Raw genomic sequence first — 23,088 nt, 5'->3', positions numbered from 1 at the left:
CTAACAATTCCACAATAACTACCTTGTACACACAAGTCTAAGGGGTGGAATAAGAATATGTACATATAAATATATGGATGAGCGATGACCGAGCGGCATAGGTAAGATGCAATAGATGGTATAAAATACAGTATATACATATGTGATGAGTAATACAAGATATGTGAACCTTATTAAAGTGCCATTATTAAAGTGACTAGTGATCCATTTATTAAGGTGGCCAATGATTTCGAGTTTGTATGTAGGCAGCAACCTCTCTGTGTTTATTGATGGCTGTTTAACAGTCTGATGACCTTGAGATAGAAGCTGTTTTTCAGTCTCTCGGTCCCAGCTTTGATGCACCTATACTGACCTCACTTTCTGGAGCTACCAGTCCAACTGTCATTCACTCACCTCACCTCTCTTGGGACACCAAACTGAAATAGAAAACAGACTGAAACAGGGAGGGACTACCTGGACCATTATGAAATGTTTATTGTAGCTTTCAATTGCTAAATTATTTGAAGGTTTTCCATTGCGTGGCCTAGTGAACTCGATCCTGGTCAGCCCCTGTAGTGTGGTGAGAGGAACATGTTCACTGGAGGCTGCTGCTGCTGGGTGTTAGAGACTAAGCTACCTTTAACGTAAAATAGTTCTGCAGAGAACTTTATTGCAATTCTTTATGATGATGATAATTATGATTATGATGGAGAGAGTAATTAAATGACAGACTGTGATTGGGTTGTTGTTGTTTTGGGGTATGTTCTGACCCAGATTTAAGCTTTTTATTTCACCTGACGTCCCCATAATGCAGTAGCACTCATAAGTCTTTCTCATGTCATGCTCATACATCCCATCTGAAAATTCAACTTACCATTGATATCAACTACAATGATATAAAGGGAAGTATAGTATCTCATGAAAGGTCCATTTTTCAATATAATAACAATGCATTTTGGGCCTTAAGATTTATAAGTTGTTTACTGAGCCAACCTAGCTGTAACATTAATTGCTGTAGAGTGTTTCTAACCAGCCTCTCCTTTCTTCCTCACAGGAGAGTCCTATTGCTCTGTACAGTTTTATATTGTACTTGCTACCTGGGACTTGCACAAGTACACTCTGAAGGTAAGACATTACTTCTTTCTGGCATTAATTTATTTTATTTTCCACCCTGGTTTCACAGTTATATTGTGCTCATAGCACAAGCCTGTAAACATGCTGTATGGGATTTGGACATTTCCATGGCAATGTGTGTGTAGAGCTCAAACGGCTCATTAAGGTGTGATGGCTCTTGTGAGGTTTGCGGCTTTCCAAAGACACAAATGAACACAATTGACACAATTACAATAACTGCTCTGGTTCAAATTAACATTATTTTGTACTATTTTGGATTAATGAGGCCCTGAATTAATTCATTATGTGGAATTGAATTAGAAGAGAAGAGGCATAGGCAATTCCAACCCGAGTTAAAGGCGCACAAATGGAACATAATTCCCTTCTTCTGTACTTTTCTCTATTCTTATTATGACCTTGAACTTATGCATGAGAATTGCCTGCTATTCACCCGCTATTTGTTCTGGGTGGAGATCTAAGAAATGAAGGTGTGGCGGAGGTGTGTCTACAGATATGTCGTATTCAGACCATGACTTAATTCCACTACCATTACATGCGAGGAGACCACGAATAAGGTTGTGTCAACATGCGGGAAAAGTGGAAAAAGCATCTACTTTATTTTTTCTGATAGAAAAAAACAGCATTCTCCATGCACTGTAATTTATAAATTGATAAGAGCTAGGTAAATGAGTAACTCATTTGGAGAAGGGGATTGAGAAGGATCCCTAGAGATTAATGTGAAACCAGTCATATGGAAGCAAACTGAAAATCGAATCAACATGACATGTATTGAGGCCCCCTTTCTACAGTTAAGTAGTATATAAATAACTGTACCATTATTAATTGTGTGCCCTCATCATTTGCGTGGATGACATTTGGAGACGCAAGCTATAGGATTCTGTCGGGCTGAACCTGTTTATGCTCTTTTCTCCGTTATATTTTACATTTTGTATCATGTTAAATATTAGCCACTATTGGGAGCCACCGTCAGTAATACCCACATACATTTATAACTCTCACTTTAGTGTGCAAAAAATTGGGACATGTAGCCTATTTGAATCATTATGGAACCACACGTAGCAGGTTTAACATGGACCTTAGTGCACGGTTCACAACGACTGGACAGTTCCATGATTAGTGAGGATTAAGGTAGATTTATAGGGCTATTGTTCAACCCTTTATTGTACACTTTTTTACACCTTCTAATATTTAATGGATTGAACTTGATTATGGCAACTTTCAGGATGAATCATACAGGCTCTCCAAACCTGTTTTTAAATGAAAAATACATACTTTCCTTACCCCAAAATTTGCCTAAGTAATCTACAAAATCAGAGTATTTTTTTAATCTACCAGTTAGTGTTCAATCGGAGACGAATATGCACATATTTAGTTGATCCCTATATTATGAACCTGTTTTTTAATGTATTCTAGTCTGTCGACAAAATTGGAGTTAAAAGTACACCGTTTTTAAAGGGATGGCTTAAGATAAATTTACTGAAAACCCTGAATTGAAACTCCACGAGAAAATCTGTTGGCCAGTAAGTGGCAGGGTTTTCAATGCCCGTTACGCACCTGCAGAAAGTAAGTCTAAATATTAACTTATGAGAAGTGCGCAGGAAAGGTCATCATTTCCTAAATCGGAGTCGGGCAGGGATACCAGAAAGGCTGTGAACTCCAACCAGGTGCTAAACACAAACTGTATGGCTGCGTCTCTGGCTCCCAATTCCCTATGGAGTGCACTACTACTGACTGCATGTTTGGTTTCTGTCTTAGAGCAGAGACACACCAATCAACCCAAACCAGTCAGTGTTAGTCCCATCGCCTGCAGTCCCCATGGTGTATTCCAGGGACCACCTGCCGGGTGGTTGCGAGCGGGGGCCAATTTTTTACATTGAACATATTATTATTATTATTATTATTATCTTTATTTGAACAGACGCAATATACAACAAAACATAAGTCTCAGTTCACTTGATAAAAATGCGTTGGACTAGATTTAGCCAACAGCTAATTTCCATCTGCAGTCCCCAGGCAGGTGAACATATAAACTAAAAAAAACATTTACGAGCAGACAACATACAAATATCAAACATATTTAAAATAAAATAAGAAAAGAATAGTACAAAAAACAGAGGTCAGGACATACAGATATGTTTCCACACAGAAGTCAAGACATTGCACATAATAATTATCGGACAAATTGTTATTGGACCTATGAGTTGTAAAAACACATAGTAAAAAACATTAACAAAAACAAACAGCAACAAAACAAATTCATAAGTGGCTACAAACCTGCTGTTCTTTTAACCAATGTTTAACTTTTGGTGTAAAAGCAGTGGTGTAAAGTACTTAAGTAAAAATATTTTAAAGTAATACTTAAGTCATTTTTGGGGGTGTCTGTACATTACTTTACTATTTATACTTCACTATGTTCCTAAAGAAAATAATATACTTTTTACTCCATACATTTGACCTGACACCCAAAAGTGCTAGTTACATTTTGAATGCTTAGCAGGACAGGAAATGGTCTAATTCACACACTTATAAAGAGAACATCCCTGGACATCCCTACTGCCTCTGATCTGGCGGACTCACTAAACACATGCCTAGTTTGTAAATTATGTCTGAGTGTTGGAGCCTGCCCCGGCCCGGGCTAGCCATAAATTATTTTTTTTTTAAATAAAAATGGTGCCGCTGGCTTTGCTTAATAGAAGGAATATGAAATGATTTATACTTTTGATACTTAATTATATTTTAGCAATTACATTTACTTTAGATACTTAAGTATATTTAGAACCAAATAATTCTAGACTTTTATTCAAGTAGTATTTTACTGGGGGAATTTTACTTTTACTTGAATAACTTTCTATTAAGGTATCTATAATCTTACTCAAGTATGACAATTGGGTACTTTTTCCACCACTGTGTAAAAGCACTGACATTAGCCACACATTTGAAGTTTTCAGGAAGTTGGCTCCAGTTGTAAAAATGCAGATTGGGCAACAGCTGTTCTACACACTGGAACTCTACAGTTTGCATTAATTGCTCCCCTAGTGTGCGACCATATAGATAGTAAAGTAGTTGTAGTCACTTGACTTGTTGTGGAGCAAGACCATGTACATGTTTAAAAAGCAGTTTTACATTTGAAAGTATACAAAAACATCCAAAACTTAACAAATTGTGTTTCTTTAGAATTAAACAGTGGTAATAAGTATTCGTTTTTTGATTTTTAAAAAATTCAATGCACGCTTGTACAGAGATTGCAATGGTTTCTTGTGTTTTTCTTGTAATGCAATAAGACATGTGAGAAAAATATCATAGCATATATATATAAACCTTAGCAGCATTAGTGTTAAGACAGTTTATTATCTAAATGTCACAGTATTGACCAACTTAGTCAGTTTAGAGTCTAATACCACACCCATGTACTTATACTGAACAAAAATATTAAACACAACATGCAACAATTTCACCAATTTTACTGAGTTATAGTTCATATAAGGAAATCTTGTCAATTGTAATACAATCAATAGGCCCTAATCTATGGATTTCACATGACTGGGCAGGGGCGCAACCTTGGGTGGGCCTGGGAGGGAGGGCATAGGCCTACCCACTTGGGAGCCAGGCCCAGCCAATGAGAGTGAGTTTTATCCCCCCAAAAAGGGCTTTATTATAGACAGAAATACTTTTCAGTTTGGCCTCCCAAGTGGCTCTGCGTTCAAAAGCACTGCATCGCAGTGGCATCACTACAGACCCGGGTTTGATCCCAGGCTTACATTTTTTAAATAACCATACAACTCAGTTTCATCAGCTGTCTGGGTGGCTGGTCTCAGACCATCCCGCAGGTGAAGAAGAAGGATGTGGAGGTCCTGGGCTGGTGTGGTTACACATGGTCTGCGGTTGTGAGGCCAGTTGGACATACTGACAAATTCTCTAAAAAGACGTTGGAGGTGGCTTATCTTCTTATGGCTGCCATCCCGTTAAAGGGATAATTGTCATCAACAACCGCTGAATTGCATAGCGTCACATTCAAACAATATTATTAAAAATATTTATATTAATGAAATCACAAGTGCAATATAGGAAAACACAGCTTAGCCTTTTGTTAATCCACCTGTCGTGTCAGATTTTGAAAATATGCTTTACAGCGAAAGCAATCCAAGCGTTTGTGTAAGTTTATTGATCGCTCGACAAAACATGATGTACACCTAGCATCAAGTAGCTTGGTCACGAAAATCAGAAAAGCAATCAAATTAATCATTTAACTTTGATCTTCGGATGTTTTCTCTCACGAGACTCCCAGTTACACAATAAACGTTCCTTTTGTTCCATAAAGATTATGTTTATATCCAAAATACCTCCGTTTGTTTGGCGCGTTATGTTCAGAAATCCACACGAAAGAGCGGTCACAACAACGCAGACAAATTACAAATAGTTTCCTTAATGTCCACAGAAACATGTCAAACGTTTTTTATAATCAATCCTCGGGTTGTTTTTAAAATATATAATCGATAATATATCAACCGCAACTGTCTTTATCAGTAGGAGAGGGAGAGACAATGGCTGCCCAAACTCTGTTACGCATATAAAACACTGCTCGCACCAGGCCATACAATGACGCAATGTTATATCGTTCTTGCTCATTTTTCAAAATAAAAGCCTGAAACTATGTCTAAAGACTGTTGACACCTTGAGGAAGTGAAAGGAAAAGGAATCTGGTTGATATCCCTTTAAATGGAACAAAGGCAGGCTATGGGACACATAGTTTTCAAAATAGAAGCCACTTCCTGGTTTGATTTTCCTCAGGGTTTCGCCTGCAATATTAGTTCTGTTATACTCACAGACAATATTTTGACAGTTTTGGAAACTTTAGAGTGTTTTCTATCCAATAGTAATACTACTATGCATATATTAGCAACTGAGACTGAGGAGCAGGCCGTTTAGTTTGGGCAACTTATTCATCCAAGCTACTCAATACTGCCCCCCAGCCATAAGAAGTTATGGTAGAGAAATGAACATTGAATTCTCTGGCAATAGCTCTGCTGGACATTCCTGCAGTCAACATGCCAATTGCACACTCCCTTAAAAATTGTGGCATTATGACAAAACTGCACATTTAAAAGTGGCCTTTTATTGTCCCCAGCACAAGTTGCACCTGTGTAATGATCATGCTGTTTAACCAGCTTCTAGATATATTATCTTGGCTAAGGAGAAATTATCACTAACAGGGATGTCAACAAATTTGCACACAATTTGAGATAAATAAGCTTCTTGTGTGTATGGAACATTTCTGCTCATGAAACATGGGACCAACACTTTACATGCTGCGTTTATATTTTGGTTCAGATATATATATACAGTGCCTTGCGAAAGTATTCGGCCCCCTTGCACTTTGCGACCTTTTGCCACATTTCAGGCTTCAAACATAAAGATATAAAACTGTATTTTTTTGTGAAGAATCAACAACAAGTGGGACACAATCATGAAGTGAAACGACATTTATTGGATATTTCAAACTTTTTTAACAAATCAAAAACTGAAAAATTGGGCGTGCAAAATTATTCAGCCCCTTTACAGTGCAGCAAACTCTCTCCAGAAGTTCAGTGAGGATCTCTGAATGATCCAATGTTGACCTAAATGACTAATGATGATAAATACAATCCACCTGTGTGTAATCAAGTCTCCGTATAAATGCACCTGCACTGTGATAGTCTCAGAGGTCCGTTATAAGCGCAGAGAGCATCATGAAGAACAAGGAACACACCAGGCAGGTCCGAGATACTGTTGTGAAGAAGTTTAAAGCCGGATTTGGATACAAAAATATTTCCCAAGCTTTAAACATCCCAAGGACACTGTGCAAGCGATAATATTGAAATGGAAGGAGTATCAGACCACTGCAAATCTACCAAGACCTGGCCGTCCCTCTAAACTTTCAGCTCATACAAGGAGAAGACTGATCAGAGATGCAGCCAAGAGGCCCATGATCACTCTGGATGAACTGCAGAGATCTACAGCTGAGGTGGGAGACTCTGTCCATAGGACAACAATCAGTCGTATATTGCACAAATCTGGCCTTTATGGAAGAGTGGCAAGAAGAAAGCCATTTCTTAAAGATATCCATAAAAAGTGTCGTTTAAAGTTTGCCACAAGCCACCTGGGAGACACACCAAACATGTGGAAGAAGGTGCTCTGGTCAGATGAAACCAAAATGGAACTTTTTGGCAACAATGCAAAACGTTATGTTTGGTGTAAAAGCAACACAGCTGAACACACCATCCCCACTGTCAAACATGGTGTTGGCAGCATCATGGTTTGGGCCTGCTTTTCTTCAGCAGGGACAGGGAAGATGGTTAAAATTGATGGGAAGATGGATGGAGCCAAATACAGGACCATTCTGGAAGAAAACCTGATGGAGTCTGCAAAAGACCTGAGACTGGGACGGAGATTTGTCTTCCAACAAGACAATGATCCAAAACATAAAGCAAAATCTACAATGGAATGGTTCAAAAATAAACATATCCAGGTGTTAGAATGGCCAAGTCAAAGTCCAGACCTGAATCCAATCGAGAATCTGTGGAAAGAACTGAAAACTGCTGTTCACAAATGCTCTCCATCCAACCTCACTGAGCTCGAGCTGTTTTGCAAGGAGGAATGGGAAAAAATGTCAGTCTCTCGATGTGCAAAACTGATAGACATACCCCAAGCGACTTACAGCTGTAATCGCAGCAAAAGGTGGCGCTACAAAGTATTAACTTAAGGGGGCTGAATAATTTTGCACGCCCAATTTTTCAGTTTTTGATTTGTTAAAAAAGTTTGAAATATCCAATAAATGTCGTTCCACTTCATGATTGTGTCCCACTTGTTGTTGTTTCTTCACAAAAAAATACAGTTTTATATCTTTATGTTTGAAGCCTGAAATGTGGCAAAAGGTCGCAAAGTTCAAGGGGGCCGAATACTTTCGCAAGGCACTGTAGTATATATTTATTTTTTCTGCCTTAACAAATATGTCAGGAAAGGTGACATGCAATGGAGAAATACACTTTGCCTTCATAGCCTATTGTCTAGTTAGGCTATAACACAGCAAATAATATGTTTTTTTGATAATGGCACTGTGATTTTATATAATTTTTGGAAGTTTATGAGGGTTTTATAAACAAAAAGAGTGCAATTGATCAATCTACAAAACTCAGAAGAGGGCCAGCCTACTTTCTGATACAGAATGCAGTGTTGTGTACTGAACCTATCGCCCTTAGTAAAGCGTATTGCGCTATGATAACCTGTGTCCAATTGCATCAATACAGTGTTTAAAGATAAGCTTAAGAGTAAAGGCCCTTAGATGGACCTTTGTGGAACCCCCATTGTACAGTTGCCAGACAATGACACTTTCTGATTGATGCTAACACACTGGATTCTGTCAGATAAATATGAATGCATCAATTTTAAAGCATTGCTAGTTTAGAGAGTAGAATTCTGTGATTTTACAGTATCAACTGCTTTTTGCTAATCTAAAAACATCCTATCACTCCCCCTTTCAATTGAACCTTATCCAAAAAATAGCTGTTCGCTGACTCAGTAAAACGGTTAGCTCTGAAGCCAAATTGCATGGGGTGTAATGAGAAATAACTAGTATTCAAGTGATCAGTCAATTGCTCAGCAACTACCCTCTTCGCAGTCTTGGGAAAATACGTATTGGTCTATAATTATTGACCATAAAATAATCTCCAGACTTGAATATGAGGGTAAGAACAGCTGACTTCCATCCCTTAGGGAAGATACATTGGTTTATGGAAAAATGTATCAAATGTATAGTGAAGAAAAATATAAATGCAACATGCAAAGTGTTGGTCCCATGTTTAATGAGCTGGGTGTGCCCTCTCAGGCCCACCCATGGTTGCGACCCTGCCCTGTCGTGTGAAATCCATAGATTACGGCCTAATGAATTTATTCTATTGACTGATTTCCTTATATGAACTGTAACTCAGTAAAATCATTGACATTGTTGCATGTTGCATTTATATTTTTGTTCAGTATTTTATTGGTGATGTTAAAATACATGATCAAAACCATTATCTCTCGTGGACAGACTGCGTAAACATAAATGGTACCTTAGATCTGTCATGAAAATGAGCCACATTAGTTCCGGTGCTTTGGACAAATCACAATTTCAAATAAAATCAAATCAAACTTTATTTGTCACATGCGCCAAATACAAGTTTAGACCTTACCGTGAAATTCTTACTTACAAAATTAAACTAAAGTAAAAAATAATAAAAAGTAACACAATAAAATAACAATAACAAGGCTATATACAGGGTGCCGGTACCGAGTCAGTGTGCGGAGGTACAGGTTAGTTGAGGTCATTTGTACATGTAGGTTGGGGGTGAAGAGACTATGCATAGATATTAAAGCGAGTAGCAGCAGTGTACAAAACAAATGCGGAGGGGGGGGGGGGGTGTCAACGTAAATAGTCCGGTGGCCATTTGATTAATTGTTCAACAGCCTTATGGCTTGGGGGTAGAAGCTAGAGTTGGCGCTCCGGTACTGCTTGCCGTGCGGTAGCAGAGAAAACAGTCTATGACTTGGGTGACTGGAGTCTCTGACAATTTAATGGGCTTTCCTCTGACAGCGCCTATTATAGCGCCTTGCGGTCAGATGCCGAGCAGTTGCCATACCAGGCGGTGATGCAACCGGTCAGGATGCTCTCGATGGTGCAGCTGTAGAACTTTTTGAGGATCTGGGAACCCATGCCAAATCTTTTCAGTCTCCTGAGGGGGAAAAGGTTTTGTCGTAACCTCTTCACGACTGTCTTTTTGTGTTTGGACCATGATAGTTTGTTAGTGATGTGGACAGTAAGGAACTTGAAACTCTCGACCCGCTCCACTAAAGCCCCGTTGATGTTAATGGGGGCCTGTTCGGCCTGCCGTTTCCTGTCGTCCACGATCAACTCCTTCGTCTTGCTCACATTGAGGGATAAGTTGTTGTCCTGGCACCACACTGCCAGTTCTCTGAACTCCTCCCTGTAGACTGTCTCATCGTTGATGATGGTGTTGGAGTCGTGTTTGGCCACACAGCCGTAGGTGAACAGGGAGTACAGGAGGGGACTAAGTACACACCCCTGAGGGGCCCCAGTGTTGAGGATCAACGTGACAGATGTGTTGTTGCCTAACCTAACCTAACCTGGTGGCGGCCCGTCAGTAAGTCCAGGATCCAGTTGCAGAGGGAGGTGTTTAGTCCCAGGGCAATATGGTGTTGAACGCTGTGCTGTTCATTGACTACAGCTTTTTCACATAGGTGTTCCTTTTGTCCAGGTGGGAAAGGGCAGTGTGGAGTGTGATTGAGATTGCGTCATATGTGGATCTGTTGGGACGGTATGCGAATTGGGTATTCGGGAGGATGCTGTTGATGTGATTCATGACCAGCCTTTCAAAGCCCTTCATGACTACCGACATGAGTGCTACGGGGTGGTAATAAATTAGTCAGGGTACCTTCGCTTCCTTGGGCACAGGGGCTATGGTGGTTTGCTTGAAACATGTAGGTATTACAAACTCGGTCAGGAAGAGGTTGAAAATGTCAGTGAAGACACTTGCCAGTTGGTCCGCGCATGCTTTGAGTACTTGTCCTGGTAATCCGTCTGACCCCACGGCTTTGTGAATGTTGACCTGTTTAAAGGTCTTGTTCACATCGGCTACCGAGAGCGTTATCACACAGTCATCCAGAACAGCAGGTGCTCTCGTGCATGTTTCAGTGTTGCTTGCCTCGAAGCGAGCATAAAAGTAATTTAGCTCATCTGGTAGGCTCGCGTTGTTGGGCAGCTCGCGTCTGGGTTTCCCTCTGTAGTCCGTAATAGTTTTCAAGCCCTGCCACATCCGACGAGCGTCAGAGTCAGTGTAGTAGGATTCAATCTTAATCCTGTACTGACGCTTTGCTTGTTTGATAGTTCGTCTGAGGGCATAGCGGGATTTCTTACAAGGGTCTGGATTAGTGACCCGCTCCTTAAAAGTGGCAGCTCTAGCCTTTAGCTCGATGTGGATGTTTCCTGTAATCCATGGCTTCTGGTTTGGATATGTACATTTGGTCACTGTGGGGACAACGTCATCGATGCACTTATTGATGAAGCCGGTGACTGAGGTGGTATACTCCTCAATGCCATTAAATGAATCCCAGAAGATATTCCAGTCTGTGCTAGCAAAACAGTCCTGTAGCGTAGCATCCGCGTCATCTGACCACTTCTGTATCTCTGTGTGTGGTGTAAAGGTGGTGTAGAGTTTTTTTTCCTGTGGTTGCACATGTGACATCCTGACAAAAATTTGGTAAAACTGATATAAGGTTGCCTGGATTAATGTTCCCGGCCACTAGGACCGCTGCTTCTGGATGAGCATTTCTTGTTTGCTTATGGCCTTATAGAGTTGGTTGAGTACGGTCTTTGTACCAGCATTGGTCTGTGGTGGTAAATAGACGGCTATGAATAATATAGATGAGAACTCTTGGTTGATAGTGTGGTCTACAGCTTACCATAAGGTACTCTACCTCAGGCGAACAATACCTTGAGACTTCTTTAATATTAGACATCACGCACCAGCTGTTATTGACAAATAGACACACCCCCTCACCCCTCGTCTTACCAGACGTAGCATCTCTGTTCTGCTTTTCATGCAAAAATCCACATATTTTATCCGTGTCGCCTCACAAGTCCTCAACTGGCAGCTTCATTAAATAGTACCCGCAAAACACCAGTCTCAACATCAACAGTGAAGAGGCGACTCCGGGATGCTGGCCTTCTAGGCAGAGTTGCAAAGAAAAAGCCATATCTCAGACTGGCTAATAAAAATATTAAGATGTGCAAAATTACACAGACACTGGACAGAGGAACAGTGCCTAGAAGGCCAGTATGAGTCGGCTCTTCACTGTTGATGTTGAGACTGGTGTTTTGCGGGTACTATTTAACTAAGCCCGTTAAGGATTTGTGAGGCGACACGGATAAAATAGAGCTGGCGGGCTTTTGTTTCTGGACATTTTTAGCCTGTAAATATTGAGCCACAAATGATGATTCTCCAGATAGTCAACTAGTCTAAAGAAGGCCAGTTTTATTGCTTCTTTAATCAGAACGACAGTTTTCAGCTGTGCTAACATAATTTCAAAACGGTTTTCTAATGATCAATTAGCCTTTTAAAATTATGAACTTGGATTAGCTAACACAACATGCCATTGGAACACAGGAGTGATGCTTTCTGGTAATGGGCCTCTGTCACTGTGGCAGACAAGGGGGTTGGGTCAAAACGTTTACACAGATCAGACACGGACAGAGTAGGATTAGCTCAGTTTCAAAGGTGTTTATTAAAATAATAGTTCAAAAGAAAAGGTCTCCCTCATGAGACCCTCTCCGGGATACCGTCTTCTGGGCTCCGGGTCTTGCTGTATCCTGTGGGGATCAAAAACTGAACTCACTCCTGTTACCTCCGCCACCGCCCCCAACTATACGGGAGTTCTTTCTTCCTCCCAGTCCTCTCCTGTGTGCTGCCCTTCTGGCAGCTTCATGGGACTTGTACAGCTGGTGAGCAATCAGCCCTTGATTACTAACCAACTCCCAATCAGCCCCAATTAGTCCTGGCCGGAGAGCCCTTTGAGACCTGGCACGTCCAGCAGATGGAGCCATCGCCTCGTGATGTATACTCCGTCTGTCACCAGGCCTCGACGAGTCTCCCCCTGGTGGCTGACCTGCTGTACGCCACAATGCCTATGTAGATATTCCATTAAAAATCTGCCGTTTCCAGGTACAATAGTAATTTACAACATTAACAATGTCTAAACTGTATTTCTGATCAATTTGATGTTATTTTAATGGACAAAAATATGCTTTTCTTTAAAAAAAATGACATTTATAAGTGACCCCAAACTTTTGAACGGTAGTGTATACAGTACACCAATGATATTGAATGACATTTGTGGAGATAAAGTTTTTGTAATAATCATACTTTCCAGAATATTTTTATTCTTGAATTTAATTTGTTCACACTTAATCACATTCTTTAAAAATGTCAAAATTCTACCTCCCGTCTCATGAGCTCTATCTTGTATCCTGCTGGCACTGTATAAATACTGTACTAGCAGACCCACTCCAAAAATAAAATCCCTTTTTCAGGGCCCTGTCTTTCAAAGATAATTCACAGATCTTCATTGTAAAGGGTTTAAACACTGTTTCCCATGCTTGTTCAATGGCCCATAAACAATTAATGAACATGCACCTGTGGAACGGTCGTTAAGACACTAACAGCTTACAGACGATAGGCAATTAAGGTCACAGTTATGAAAAGTTAGGACACTAAAGAGGCCTTTCTACTGACTGAAAAACAACAAAAGAAAGATGCCCAGGGTCCCTGCCTCATCTGCGTGAACGTGCCTTGGGCATGCTGCAAGGAGGCATGACGACTGCAGATGTGGCCAGGGAAATAAATTGCAATGTCTGTACTGCGAGACAGGACAGACAGCTGATTGTCCTCGCAGTGGCAGACCACGTGTAACAACACCTGCACAGGATTGGTACATCCGAACATCACACCTGTTACACCAGGAACGCACAATCCCTCCATCGGGGCACAGACTGCCCGGAATAGGCTGAGAGAGGCTGGAATGAGGGCATAGTAAAGGCCTGTTTTAAGGCAGGTCCTCACCAGACACCATATGCAACAATGTCGCATATGGGCACAAACCCACCGTCGCTGGACCAGATAGGACTGGCAAAAGGTGCTCTAAACTGACGAGTCGCGGTTTTGTCTCACCAGGGGTGATGGTCAGATTCGTATTTATCATAGAAGAATGAGTGTTACACCGAGGCCTGTACTATAGAGCGGGATCGATTTGGAGGTGGAGGGTCCATCATGGTCTGGGGCGGTGTGTCACAGCATCATCGGACTGAGCTTGTTGTCATTGCAGGCAATCTCAACGCTGTGCGTTACAGGGTAGACATCCTCCTCCCTCATGTGGTACCCTTCCTGCAGGCTCATCCGGACCCTCCAGCATGACAATGCCACCAGCCATACTGCTCGTTCTGTGCGTGATTTCCTGCAAGAAGGGAATGTCAGTGTTCTGTAATGGCCAGCGAAGAGCCCGGATCTCAATCCCATTGAGCACTCCTGGGACCTGTTGGATCGGAGGGTGAGGGCTAGGGCCATTCCCCCTAAGTAATTGCAGGTGCCTTGGTGGGAGAGTGGGGTAACATATCTCACAGCAAGAACTGGCAAATCTGGTGCGGAGGAGATGCACTGCAGCACTTAATGCAGCTGGTGGCTACACCAGATACTGGCTGTTACTTTAGATTTTGATCCCCCCCCTCCTCCTTTGTTCAGAGACACATTATTCAATTTCTGTTAGTCACATGTCTGTGGAACTTGTTCAGTTTATGTCTCAGTTGATGAATCTTGTTATGTTCATACAAATATTTACACATGTTAAGTTTGATGAAACTAAACGCAGTTGACAGTGAGAGGATGTTTCTTTTTTGCTGAGTTTAGTTTGTTGAGTGCAGTCTTAGTGCCAGCCTTGGTTTGTGGTGGTAAGCAGACAGCTACGAAAAAAATATAGATGAAACCTCTTGGTAAATAGTATGGTCTATAGCTTATCAAGAGGCATTCGAACTCAGGCAAGCAGAACCTCGAGACTTCCTTAATATTAGAGATTGCGCACCAGCTGTTGTTCACAAAGAGACTCACACTCCCGCCCTTCAGTTGATGAGACGCTGCCATTCTGTTCTGTCGATGCATAGAAAAACAGCTAGATTTATATTAACCATGTCCTCGTACAGCCACTACTCAGTGAAGCATAGGATATTACGGTTCCCATTTCTAAGATCGTCTCAAACAGAGCCCGTGTAGTTTGTTTTCCAGTGTTTGTACATTCACCAATAGAACAGAGGGTAGAGGCATTTTATTTACTCGTCGCCGTAGTTTCATCAGGGTGCCCCCAAGTTGGCCTCTATATATTGCTTTTCCTCTTCCGGGTGCCTTAGATTAGGGCCTGGTCTCAGGTCAGCAGTATGTTCTGCGTGAGCTGAGTTATTGAAGTAGACTTCTTCCTCCAAATCAAGGTTAGTGATCACTGTTCTGATGTCCAGAAGATCTTTTCGGTCATAGGAAACGATGACGGAAACATTATGTATAAAAACAGTTAAAATCAGTGCAAAAAAAACACAAAATAGTATAACTGGTCAGCAGCCCGTAAAACGGTTACTCCCAGTGCCATTCTTCCTTCACAGTATGTGTGTCTCTGTGTGTGTGTGTGTGCGTGTGCGTGGCCACTCTGATCATACACCTGTCCTGCTCTCTTGCAGATGTGGACATCCTCCAGAGGCTGGGGCTCACGGGAGAGAAGCCATCAAGCTCCATCCGTCCAGGGATCATTCCGTTCCGATCGGGAGTCATCCTCACCCAACAGGCACGTGTGGAGGCCCCTGCCCGCTCAGTCATACCACCGTCCTACTGGCCCAACCTGGCGCTGCTTCTGAGTGTGCGTTCCCACCGTGTCAACAACGCCTTCCTCTTCACCGTGCTCACCGGCCATCGCCGGCTCCTGCTAGGCCTGCAGCTGACCTCGGGGCAGCTTGTCCTCCACACAGGGCCCAAGAGCGCCGTCCCACTCCACTACGACCTCCGCGATGGCCAGTGGCACCATCTGGCTCTGGACATCCGTGACCAAAGGGTGACTCTATACTCTGCCTGTGGGAAGCAGAGCGTGCACGCAGACTTGACTTCGGTAGACAGAGAAGGCCTGGACCCTGAGAGCTCCTTCCTGCTCGGGAAGATGGGCCAGGGCTCGGTGCAGTTCGAGGGTGCCATTTGCCAGTTTGACCTGATCCCCTCCTCCCAGGCAGCTCACAACTACTGCAGGTACATTAAGAAACAGTGCAGGGAGGGTGACACCTACAGGCCAAACATAGCGCCCCTCTTAACCCGAGACCCCAACATCACGGCCAGCCTGGCCCTGCCAGCTCCCTCCGAGCTGAACAGGAAGCCCATGGTCATGAACCTAGCAAGGAGCGCCACTGCAGCTGCCTCTGCTGTTAGGCATGTGGTGCCGGCCATCCTGCTAAAGCCCATCCCTAGGACCACTCCTTCTCCCCTGCCTGGTACTGTGATGTTACTCATGACAGGGCCTGGGCTAGCCTTCCCGACCAAGGCCCAGAGCGAGACCATTACAGCACCCCTCTGGAATGGAGTCGCCCCTCCCTCCTCCCCCAAAACCTCCCCCATCACTCAGAAATCCCCCAAGCCCACCCATATCAAGCCCGCCAATGTCAAGCCCACCCCTGTTAAGCCTGCCAATTTCAAGCCCACCCCTCCCAAGCCCACCCCTGCCAAGCCCATCCTAGCCAAGCCCATCCTAGCCAAGCCCACCTCTCGCAGCAGCAGCAGCCCCAAGAAGACCACCTTGGGGCTGGAGGCAAAGCAGAAACCCTCTTTCACTGCTGCGGCCAAGCCTACCAAGAAGAAGCCAGACTCTGCCCTTCTAGCCCAGGGGGCAGTCAGCCCTGGGCCAAAGAAACTACTACAGAAACCACAGCCTACAGCACCCAAAAAGACAATAGCCCAGCCTAAAGTCACAGCCACTCGCCAATTCAAAGCCACCAATGCACCTGCCAATCCAAAGCTATCGAAAGCCACCAATGCACCTGTCACCCAACGGCCCACCAAACCCACCTATGCACCCTTTAACTTCCCCGCCACGGGCTGGTGGCAGACGTACGATGTGGAGCCGACCCATTTTTCTCTACTTTTGCCAGGACCCCAAGGGCTAAAGGGTGAACCAGGCCTTGCGGTAAGAGCCTCTTAATACTCTTTCCTGCCAACTGGGGATGCATAAGAGATTGTATTTAGCACACAAAGGCAGTGTACATATGTGTTTTCATGTGTGCATGAGTGAGTATGTGCGAGGTGGAAGTGTGTGGCAGGTTGAGTTATTAAACTCACTGGAGTGGTGAAAGTAGAGCATATGTGAGCCCTGTCTTCCTCATCCTACTCCCGTCCCCTCTTACTCTCTCTCCCAGACTCTATTCCAGTCTGATTACAGACCTCTATCCCTCCTCACTGTGAACAATCGAGGCTCAGTGACGTTCCGCTGAGGGAATATGTGGGGAACACAGCCTCTTCAAAGCTCTGCCAGCCCAGGTATAGAAAGTGGGGAGGAGGACAGGAGGGCTGGGTCTGTGATCAGAGAACCCTTCAGTATATATATAACCAGATGTCTACAGTGGAAAGTGGGGGTGGGGGGAGAAAGGAGGATGACAAAAGAGAGAAAGAGAGACAGAGATGGTGATGGTGATGGAGAGAGAACATTGTACATGGTTCACAAAGTTTCTTTGTTCAAATGTCTCTCCTTTTTCTCAGTTTGTTTGTCTTTACTGTCCTCTTCTGCTTTTCAAAACACAACCACATCAAATGCATATCTATTGGTACATACAGAGTACAAAGCATGTCAGTGTCCTTGTTTGAAGTGAAAGGCTGCTAGGGTTTAGCTTTGGGGTAGTGGGGCAAGCTAGCTGGAGTCATATTGCCACTGCAGGCTAAAGGTCACTGCAAGGTTCACTCCATCGATCGACATGCTTGCATGTGCATGGATGGAGCTGGATTTTTGGGGGCAGACTGCACCTTTGTCCACATCGTTGTTGAGCTCCACCCAGAGTGGAGCAAGTCTGACTTGAGTAGTGTCTATCCACTAGGGGGAGCCAGAGTATCTTACCAAGCAAAATTAGCCTTGTGTAGTGTTTATCCACTAGGGGGAGCCAGAGTAGCTTACCAAGCAAGATGAGCCATGTGTAGTTTATATCCACTAATGGGAGCCAGAGTAGCTTACCAAGCAAGAGGAGCCTTGTGTAGTGTATATCCACTAGGGGGAACCAGAGTAGCTTACCAAGCAAGATGGGCCTTGTGGAGTGTATATCCACTAGGGGGAGCTAGAGTAGCTTACCAAGCAAGAGGAGCCTTGTGTAGTCTATATCCACTAGGGGGAACAAGAGTAGCTTACCAAGCAAGAGGAGCCTTGTGTAGTGGATATCCACTAGGGGGAGCCAGAGTAGACTTTTAGCCAGTTTTAGAGAACTCCTTTGGATTCCTTGCTGGAGGATCCTGGGACGAGTCAATGAGGTTGGTCCAGGGCAAGCTGAGACCATTGTGAAGGCCTGCGTGGCCCTCTACAACTACCTTTGCATCACAGACACTGACAACAGTCATCAACACGGTACACCCACCCCACGTTTGTTGACCACTCCACACCCATTGGGGACCTGTGCCCAGGAGAGTGAAGGCAGGTGGTACAAGAGGACACCAGCTTCCTGGACCCAAGGAACATGTTAGCAGACGGCAACCAGAGTTGCTAAAGACGTGTCTAACAACCTCAAGGAGTACTTCCTCACACCAGCTGGTAGAGTGTCTTTCCAGGATGCTGCCATCACACGTGACACCCTACAGTAGATATGTTCTCTTTCTCTGGGAGATTACTGTTTATACAGTATGTCATGTTGTGAGCTACTGTTTTTCTTATTCACACATTACAAATCACAATAAAGATTACCGTAATGACAGTCACTTCATCCTCATGTTGTTTTAGTTTGTCATATACAGTATATTAAGACTAGATCCTCAAGACAGTAACCTAATCTACATTACCATGTAAAGCCTTGTGTAATGTGTAGTGGGAACCTTCCTACCATGGTACATTGGTGAGAATGACTGTCCAGCTGTAGGCAATAAGAACAGACTCCCAAGACATTAACCTCATTTAAATAGCTCATTTACAAAGCAGTACAAGTTTACTGAGTGACTGATACAGAACAGTCATATTTTATGCCACAAGTATAAATAATCAGACAAAGACATTTGCAGACCTTTTGCTAGATATTTTTCACCAGGTGACGATCACAAGAGGAAATACCACAGGAGGAAAATAGTGCAATTAAGAAATCATCTGAACCAACATCTGCACAAATGTGTTTAGCATACAACACAGGGTCAAGAGATGAGGCAGAGGTAGATGGAGTGTCAGGGCAGAGAGTGAAGGTGCGCCTTGAAGCATTGGATGTTGGTGAGAAGGGCAGGGGACGGTATGAGCCAGGCCAGGAAGAAGATGTACCAAGGGGCGATGAACCATCTGTCAGGGCTCAGCTCTGTCTCTGTGCTTTCCCCAACACCATGCCCTTCCAACACCTACAAGCAGATGGCGAATTCTTTTGAATACCTTGCAAGCAATCTTAAAACATCTCCATGGGCTCCTTTTGAGTTTAATGTTCACTCAATATAATTGATTTAATAAACATCTCAATCTAAGTAGCACATACACACCACAGTGTCTGTTTTCAGATGTTTGAACTAGCCCTGCTAATCATTATGATAACAACACAGGCACGGGATATTTCCCAAGCACAATTTCTCCCATACAGAACTGAGCTGATTTCACATGTTGTAACAACATCTGCTAAACATAAGATCACAACCACACACACATTGATCAAAAGGACTCACAGTGAGTACATACAGTGCCTTCGGAAAGTATTTAAACCCCTTGACCGTATACACATTTGTTACATTGCAGCCTTGTTCTAAAATGTATTCAATTATTTTTTTCCCCTCAATCTACACACCATAAGGACAAAGCAAAAACAGGTTGTTAGAAATGTTTGCAAATTGATTAAAAGAAAATTAAAATATCACATTTACATAAGGATTCAGACCCTTTACTCTACTTGGTTGAAGCACCTTTGGCAGCGATTATAGTCTTGTGTCTTCTTGGGTATGATGCTACAAGCTTGGTACACCTGTATTTGGGGAGTTTCTCACATTCTTCTCTGCAGATCCTCTCAAGCTCTGTCAGGTTGGACGGGGAGCGTCACTGCACAGCTATTTTCAGGTCTTTCCAGAGATGTTTGATCGGGTTCAAGTCCGGGCTCTGGTTGGGCCACTCAAGGACATTCAGAGACTTGTCCTTAAGCCACTCCTGCGTCGTCTTGGCTGTGTGCTTGTTGTCTTGTTGTTGTCTTGTTGGAATGTGAACCTTCGCCCCAGTCTGAGGTCCTGAGCACTCTGGAGCAGGTTTTCATCAAGGATGTCTCTGCACTTTGCTACGTTCATCTTTGCCTCGATCCTGACTAGTTTCCCAGTCCCTGCCGCTGAAAAGCATTCCCACAGCATGATGCTGTCACCACCATGCTTCGTCTTAGGGATGGTGCCAGGTTTTCCATCAGATGTGATGCTTTGCATTCAGGCCAAAGTGTTCAATCTTGGTATCATCGGACCAGACAATCTTGTTTCTCATGGTCTGAGAGTCTCCCTGGGGCCGTCCCAGCGGGCTGTGATGTGCCTTTTACTGAGGAGTGGCTTCCGTCTGGCTACTCTACCATAAAGGCCTGATTGGTGGAGTACTGCAAAGATGGTTGTCCTTCTGGAAGTTTCTCCCATCTCCACACAGTAGAGCTCTGTCAGAGTGACCATCGGGTTCTTGGTCACCTCCCTGATCAAGGCCCTTCTCCCCTGATTGCTCAGTTTGGCCGGGCAACCATCTCTAGTCAGAGTCTTGGTGGTTCTAAACGTCTTCCATTCAAGAATGATGGAGGCCACTGTGTTCTTTGGGACCTTCAATGCAGCAGACATTTTTTGGTACCCTTTTCTAGATCTGTGCCTCGACACAATCCTGTCTCGGAGCACTACGGACAATTCTTTCGACCTCATGGCTTGGTTTTTGCTCTTGACATGCACTGTCAACTGTGGGACCTTATATAGACAGGTGTGTGCCTTTCCAAATCAATTGAATTTATCACATGTGGACTCCAATCAAGCTGTAGAAACATCTCAAGGATGATCAATGGAAACAGGATGTACCTGAGCTGAAATTCAAGTCTCATAGCAAAGTATATGAATACTTACGTAAATAACATCACTTTTTTTATACATCTGGGGGAAATTTTAAAATGATTTTCGCTTTGTCATTATGGTGTATGGTGTTTATTTAATACATTTTTGAATAAGGCTGTAACATAACAAAATGTGGAAAAAGTCCAGGGGTCTGAATATTTTCCGAATGCACCTGTCCGATGTTTTACATACACTACCATTCAAAAGTTTGGGGTCACTTAGAAATGTCCTTGAAAAGCACATTTGTTGTCCATTAAAATAACATCAAATTGATCAGAAATACAGTGTAGACATTGTTAATGTTGTAAATGACTATTGTAGCTGGAAACGGCAGATTTTTTTCTTGAATATCTACATAGGCGTCAGAGGCCCATTCTCAGCAACCATCACTCCTGTGTTATCTAATCCAAGTTTATCAGCTTAAAAGGCTATTTTATCATTAGAAAACCCTTTTGTAATTATGTTAGCACAGCTGAAAAGTGGTTGTTCTGATTAAAGAAGCAATACAACTGGACTTCTTCAGACTAGTTGAGTATCTGGAGCATCATCATTTGTGGGTTCGAGTACAGGCTGAAAATGGCCAGAAACAAAAAACTTCTGAAACTCGTCAGTCTATTCTTGTTCAGAGAAATTAAGTCTATTTCAAGTGAGAAATTACCAAGAAACTGAAGATCTCGTACAACGCTGTGTACTACTCCCTTCACAGAACAGCGCAAACTGGCCCTAACCAGAATAGAAAGAGGAGTGGCGGCAGCTTCAATAAATTGTACCCGCAAAACACCAGTCAAAGCGAAGAGGCGATTCCGGGATGCTTGCCACCTAGGCACATTCGCAAAGAAAAAGCCATATCTCAGATTGGCCAATAAAAATAAAGGATTATGATGGGCAAAATAACACAAACACGGGACAGAGGAACTCTGCCGAGAAGGCTAGCATCCCGGAGTCGCCTCTTCGCTGTTGATGTTGAGACTGGTGTTTTGCGACAACAACCTCTCCCTCAACGTGATCAAGACTCAGGAGATTATTGTGGATTAAAGGCAAAGGAGGGCTGAGCACGCCCCCATTCACATCGATTGGGCTGTAGTGGAGCAGATCGAGAGCTGTGTTCACATCACCAACAAACTAACATGGTCCAAGCACACCAAGACAGTCGTGAAGAGGGCAGAACAAAACCTATTACCCCTCAGGAGACTGAAAAGATTTGGCTTCGGTCCTCAGATCCTCAAAAGGTTCTCTACAGCTGCACCGTCGAGAGCATCCTAACGGTTTGCATCACTGACGTTTTTTTGTTGGTATTTTTCTTAACACTGCATTGTTGGTTAAGGGCTTGTTAGTAAGCATTTCACTGGTGTACAAATGTCAGAGAGAACTCCCATTTGTTTCTGTAAAAGATATCACTGTTTCTCCTAGAACTGGATTGTCCTCCATTAATTGTAAGTCAACTAACTAGTTTGATTACTTTGTTTTGTTGTTGTTTTGTTGTTGTATTCGGTAAATTTGGCAAATAACATTTGATTTGATTTTGATATGTGATTGTCCCACTTTGCTGTCTTAAGAACACACTAACTGTAAGACACTCTAGATATGACCATCTGCTAAATGACTAATATGTAAGTGGTTTCTACCTGGAACCATAAGGGTTCTTCATAGGGTTATCCTATTGGGACAGCCAGAGAACACTTTTCTAAGAGTTCATAGCACCTACCGCTTTTTGGGAGCCTTTTTCGCTGGAGTCACAGGTTAGAGCCAGGATGGTCTATAGCCTAATTAAAGTTAAGCTGTAGGAGACATGGGTCATGTTCAGTGGAAACCAAACAGGAGAAACACATGGTACACATGGCTGGAGGTTTATGCTGTTTTTGGCCAGTCATCAGGCAGTGTAGTGGTCACCCTCTTATTTTTCACTTTTCTTTTTCCTCTTTTATGTTGAAAGTAAAATAAATGACCACGGGCCTAGTTTGATAAATTGAACACGTTGGGAGTGAAGCAGGAAATGTTCTGGTGCTTTTAGTGTTTCCTGCCCCCTCCCTGTACATACACAGATGCACGCACACACACAAACACACGTGACCCACCTGGCCTCTTATGAGCTGTACCAGTT

The 23,088-nt window shown here is 43.1% G+C and overlaps 1 protein-coding gene across 1 annotated transcript in view; it reads left to right on the top strand.

Annotated features, from left to right (window-relative positions):
• Positions 1-23,088, top strand: part of LOC139409704 (collagen, type XXVII, alpha 1a) — a 272,027-nt gene that overhangs the window by 4,745 nt on the left and 244,194 nt on the right. The window contains exons 2-3 of the mRNA XM_071155105.1: positions 1,034-1,104; positions 15,419-16,902. Coding sequence (XP_071011206.1) covers positions 1,034-1,104; positions 15,419-16,902 — 1,555 coding nt within the window. The remainder of the gene's footprint in view (positions 1-1,033; positions 1,105-15,418; positions 16,903-23,088) is intronic.

This window comes from Oncorhynchus clarkii, chromosome 5 (assembly GCF_045791955.1).
Source record: "Oncorhynchus clarkii lewisi isolate Uvic-CL-2024 chromosome 5, UVic_Ocla_1.0, whole genome shotgun sequence".
Classification (NCBI taxonomy): domain Eukaryota; kingdom Metazoa; phylum Chordata; class Actinopteri; order Salmoniformes; family Salmonidae; genus Oncorhynchus; species Oncorhynchus clarkii.
This window is presented reverse-complemented; position numbering and strand designations above follow the sequence as displayed.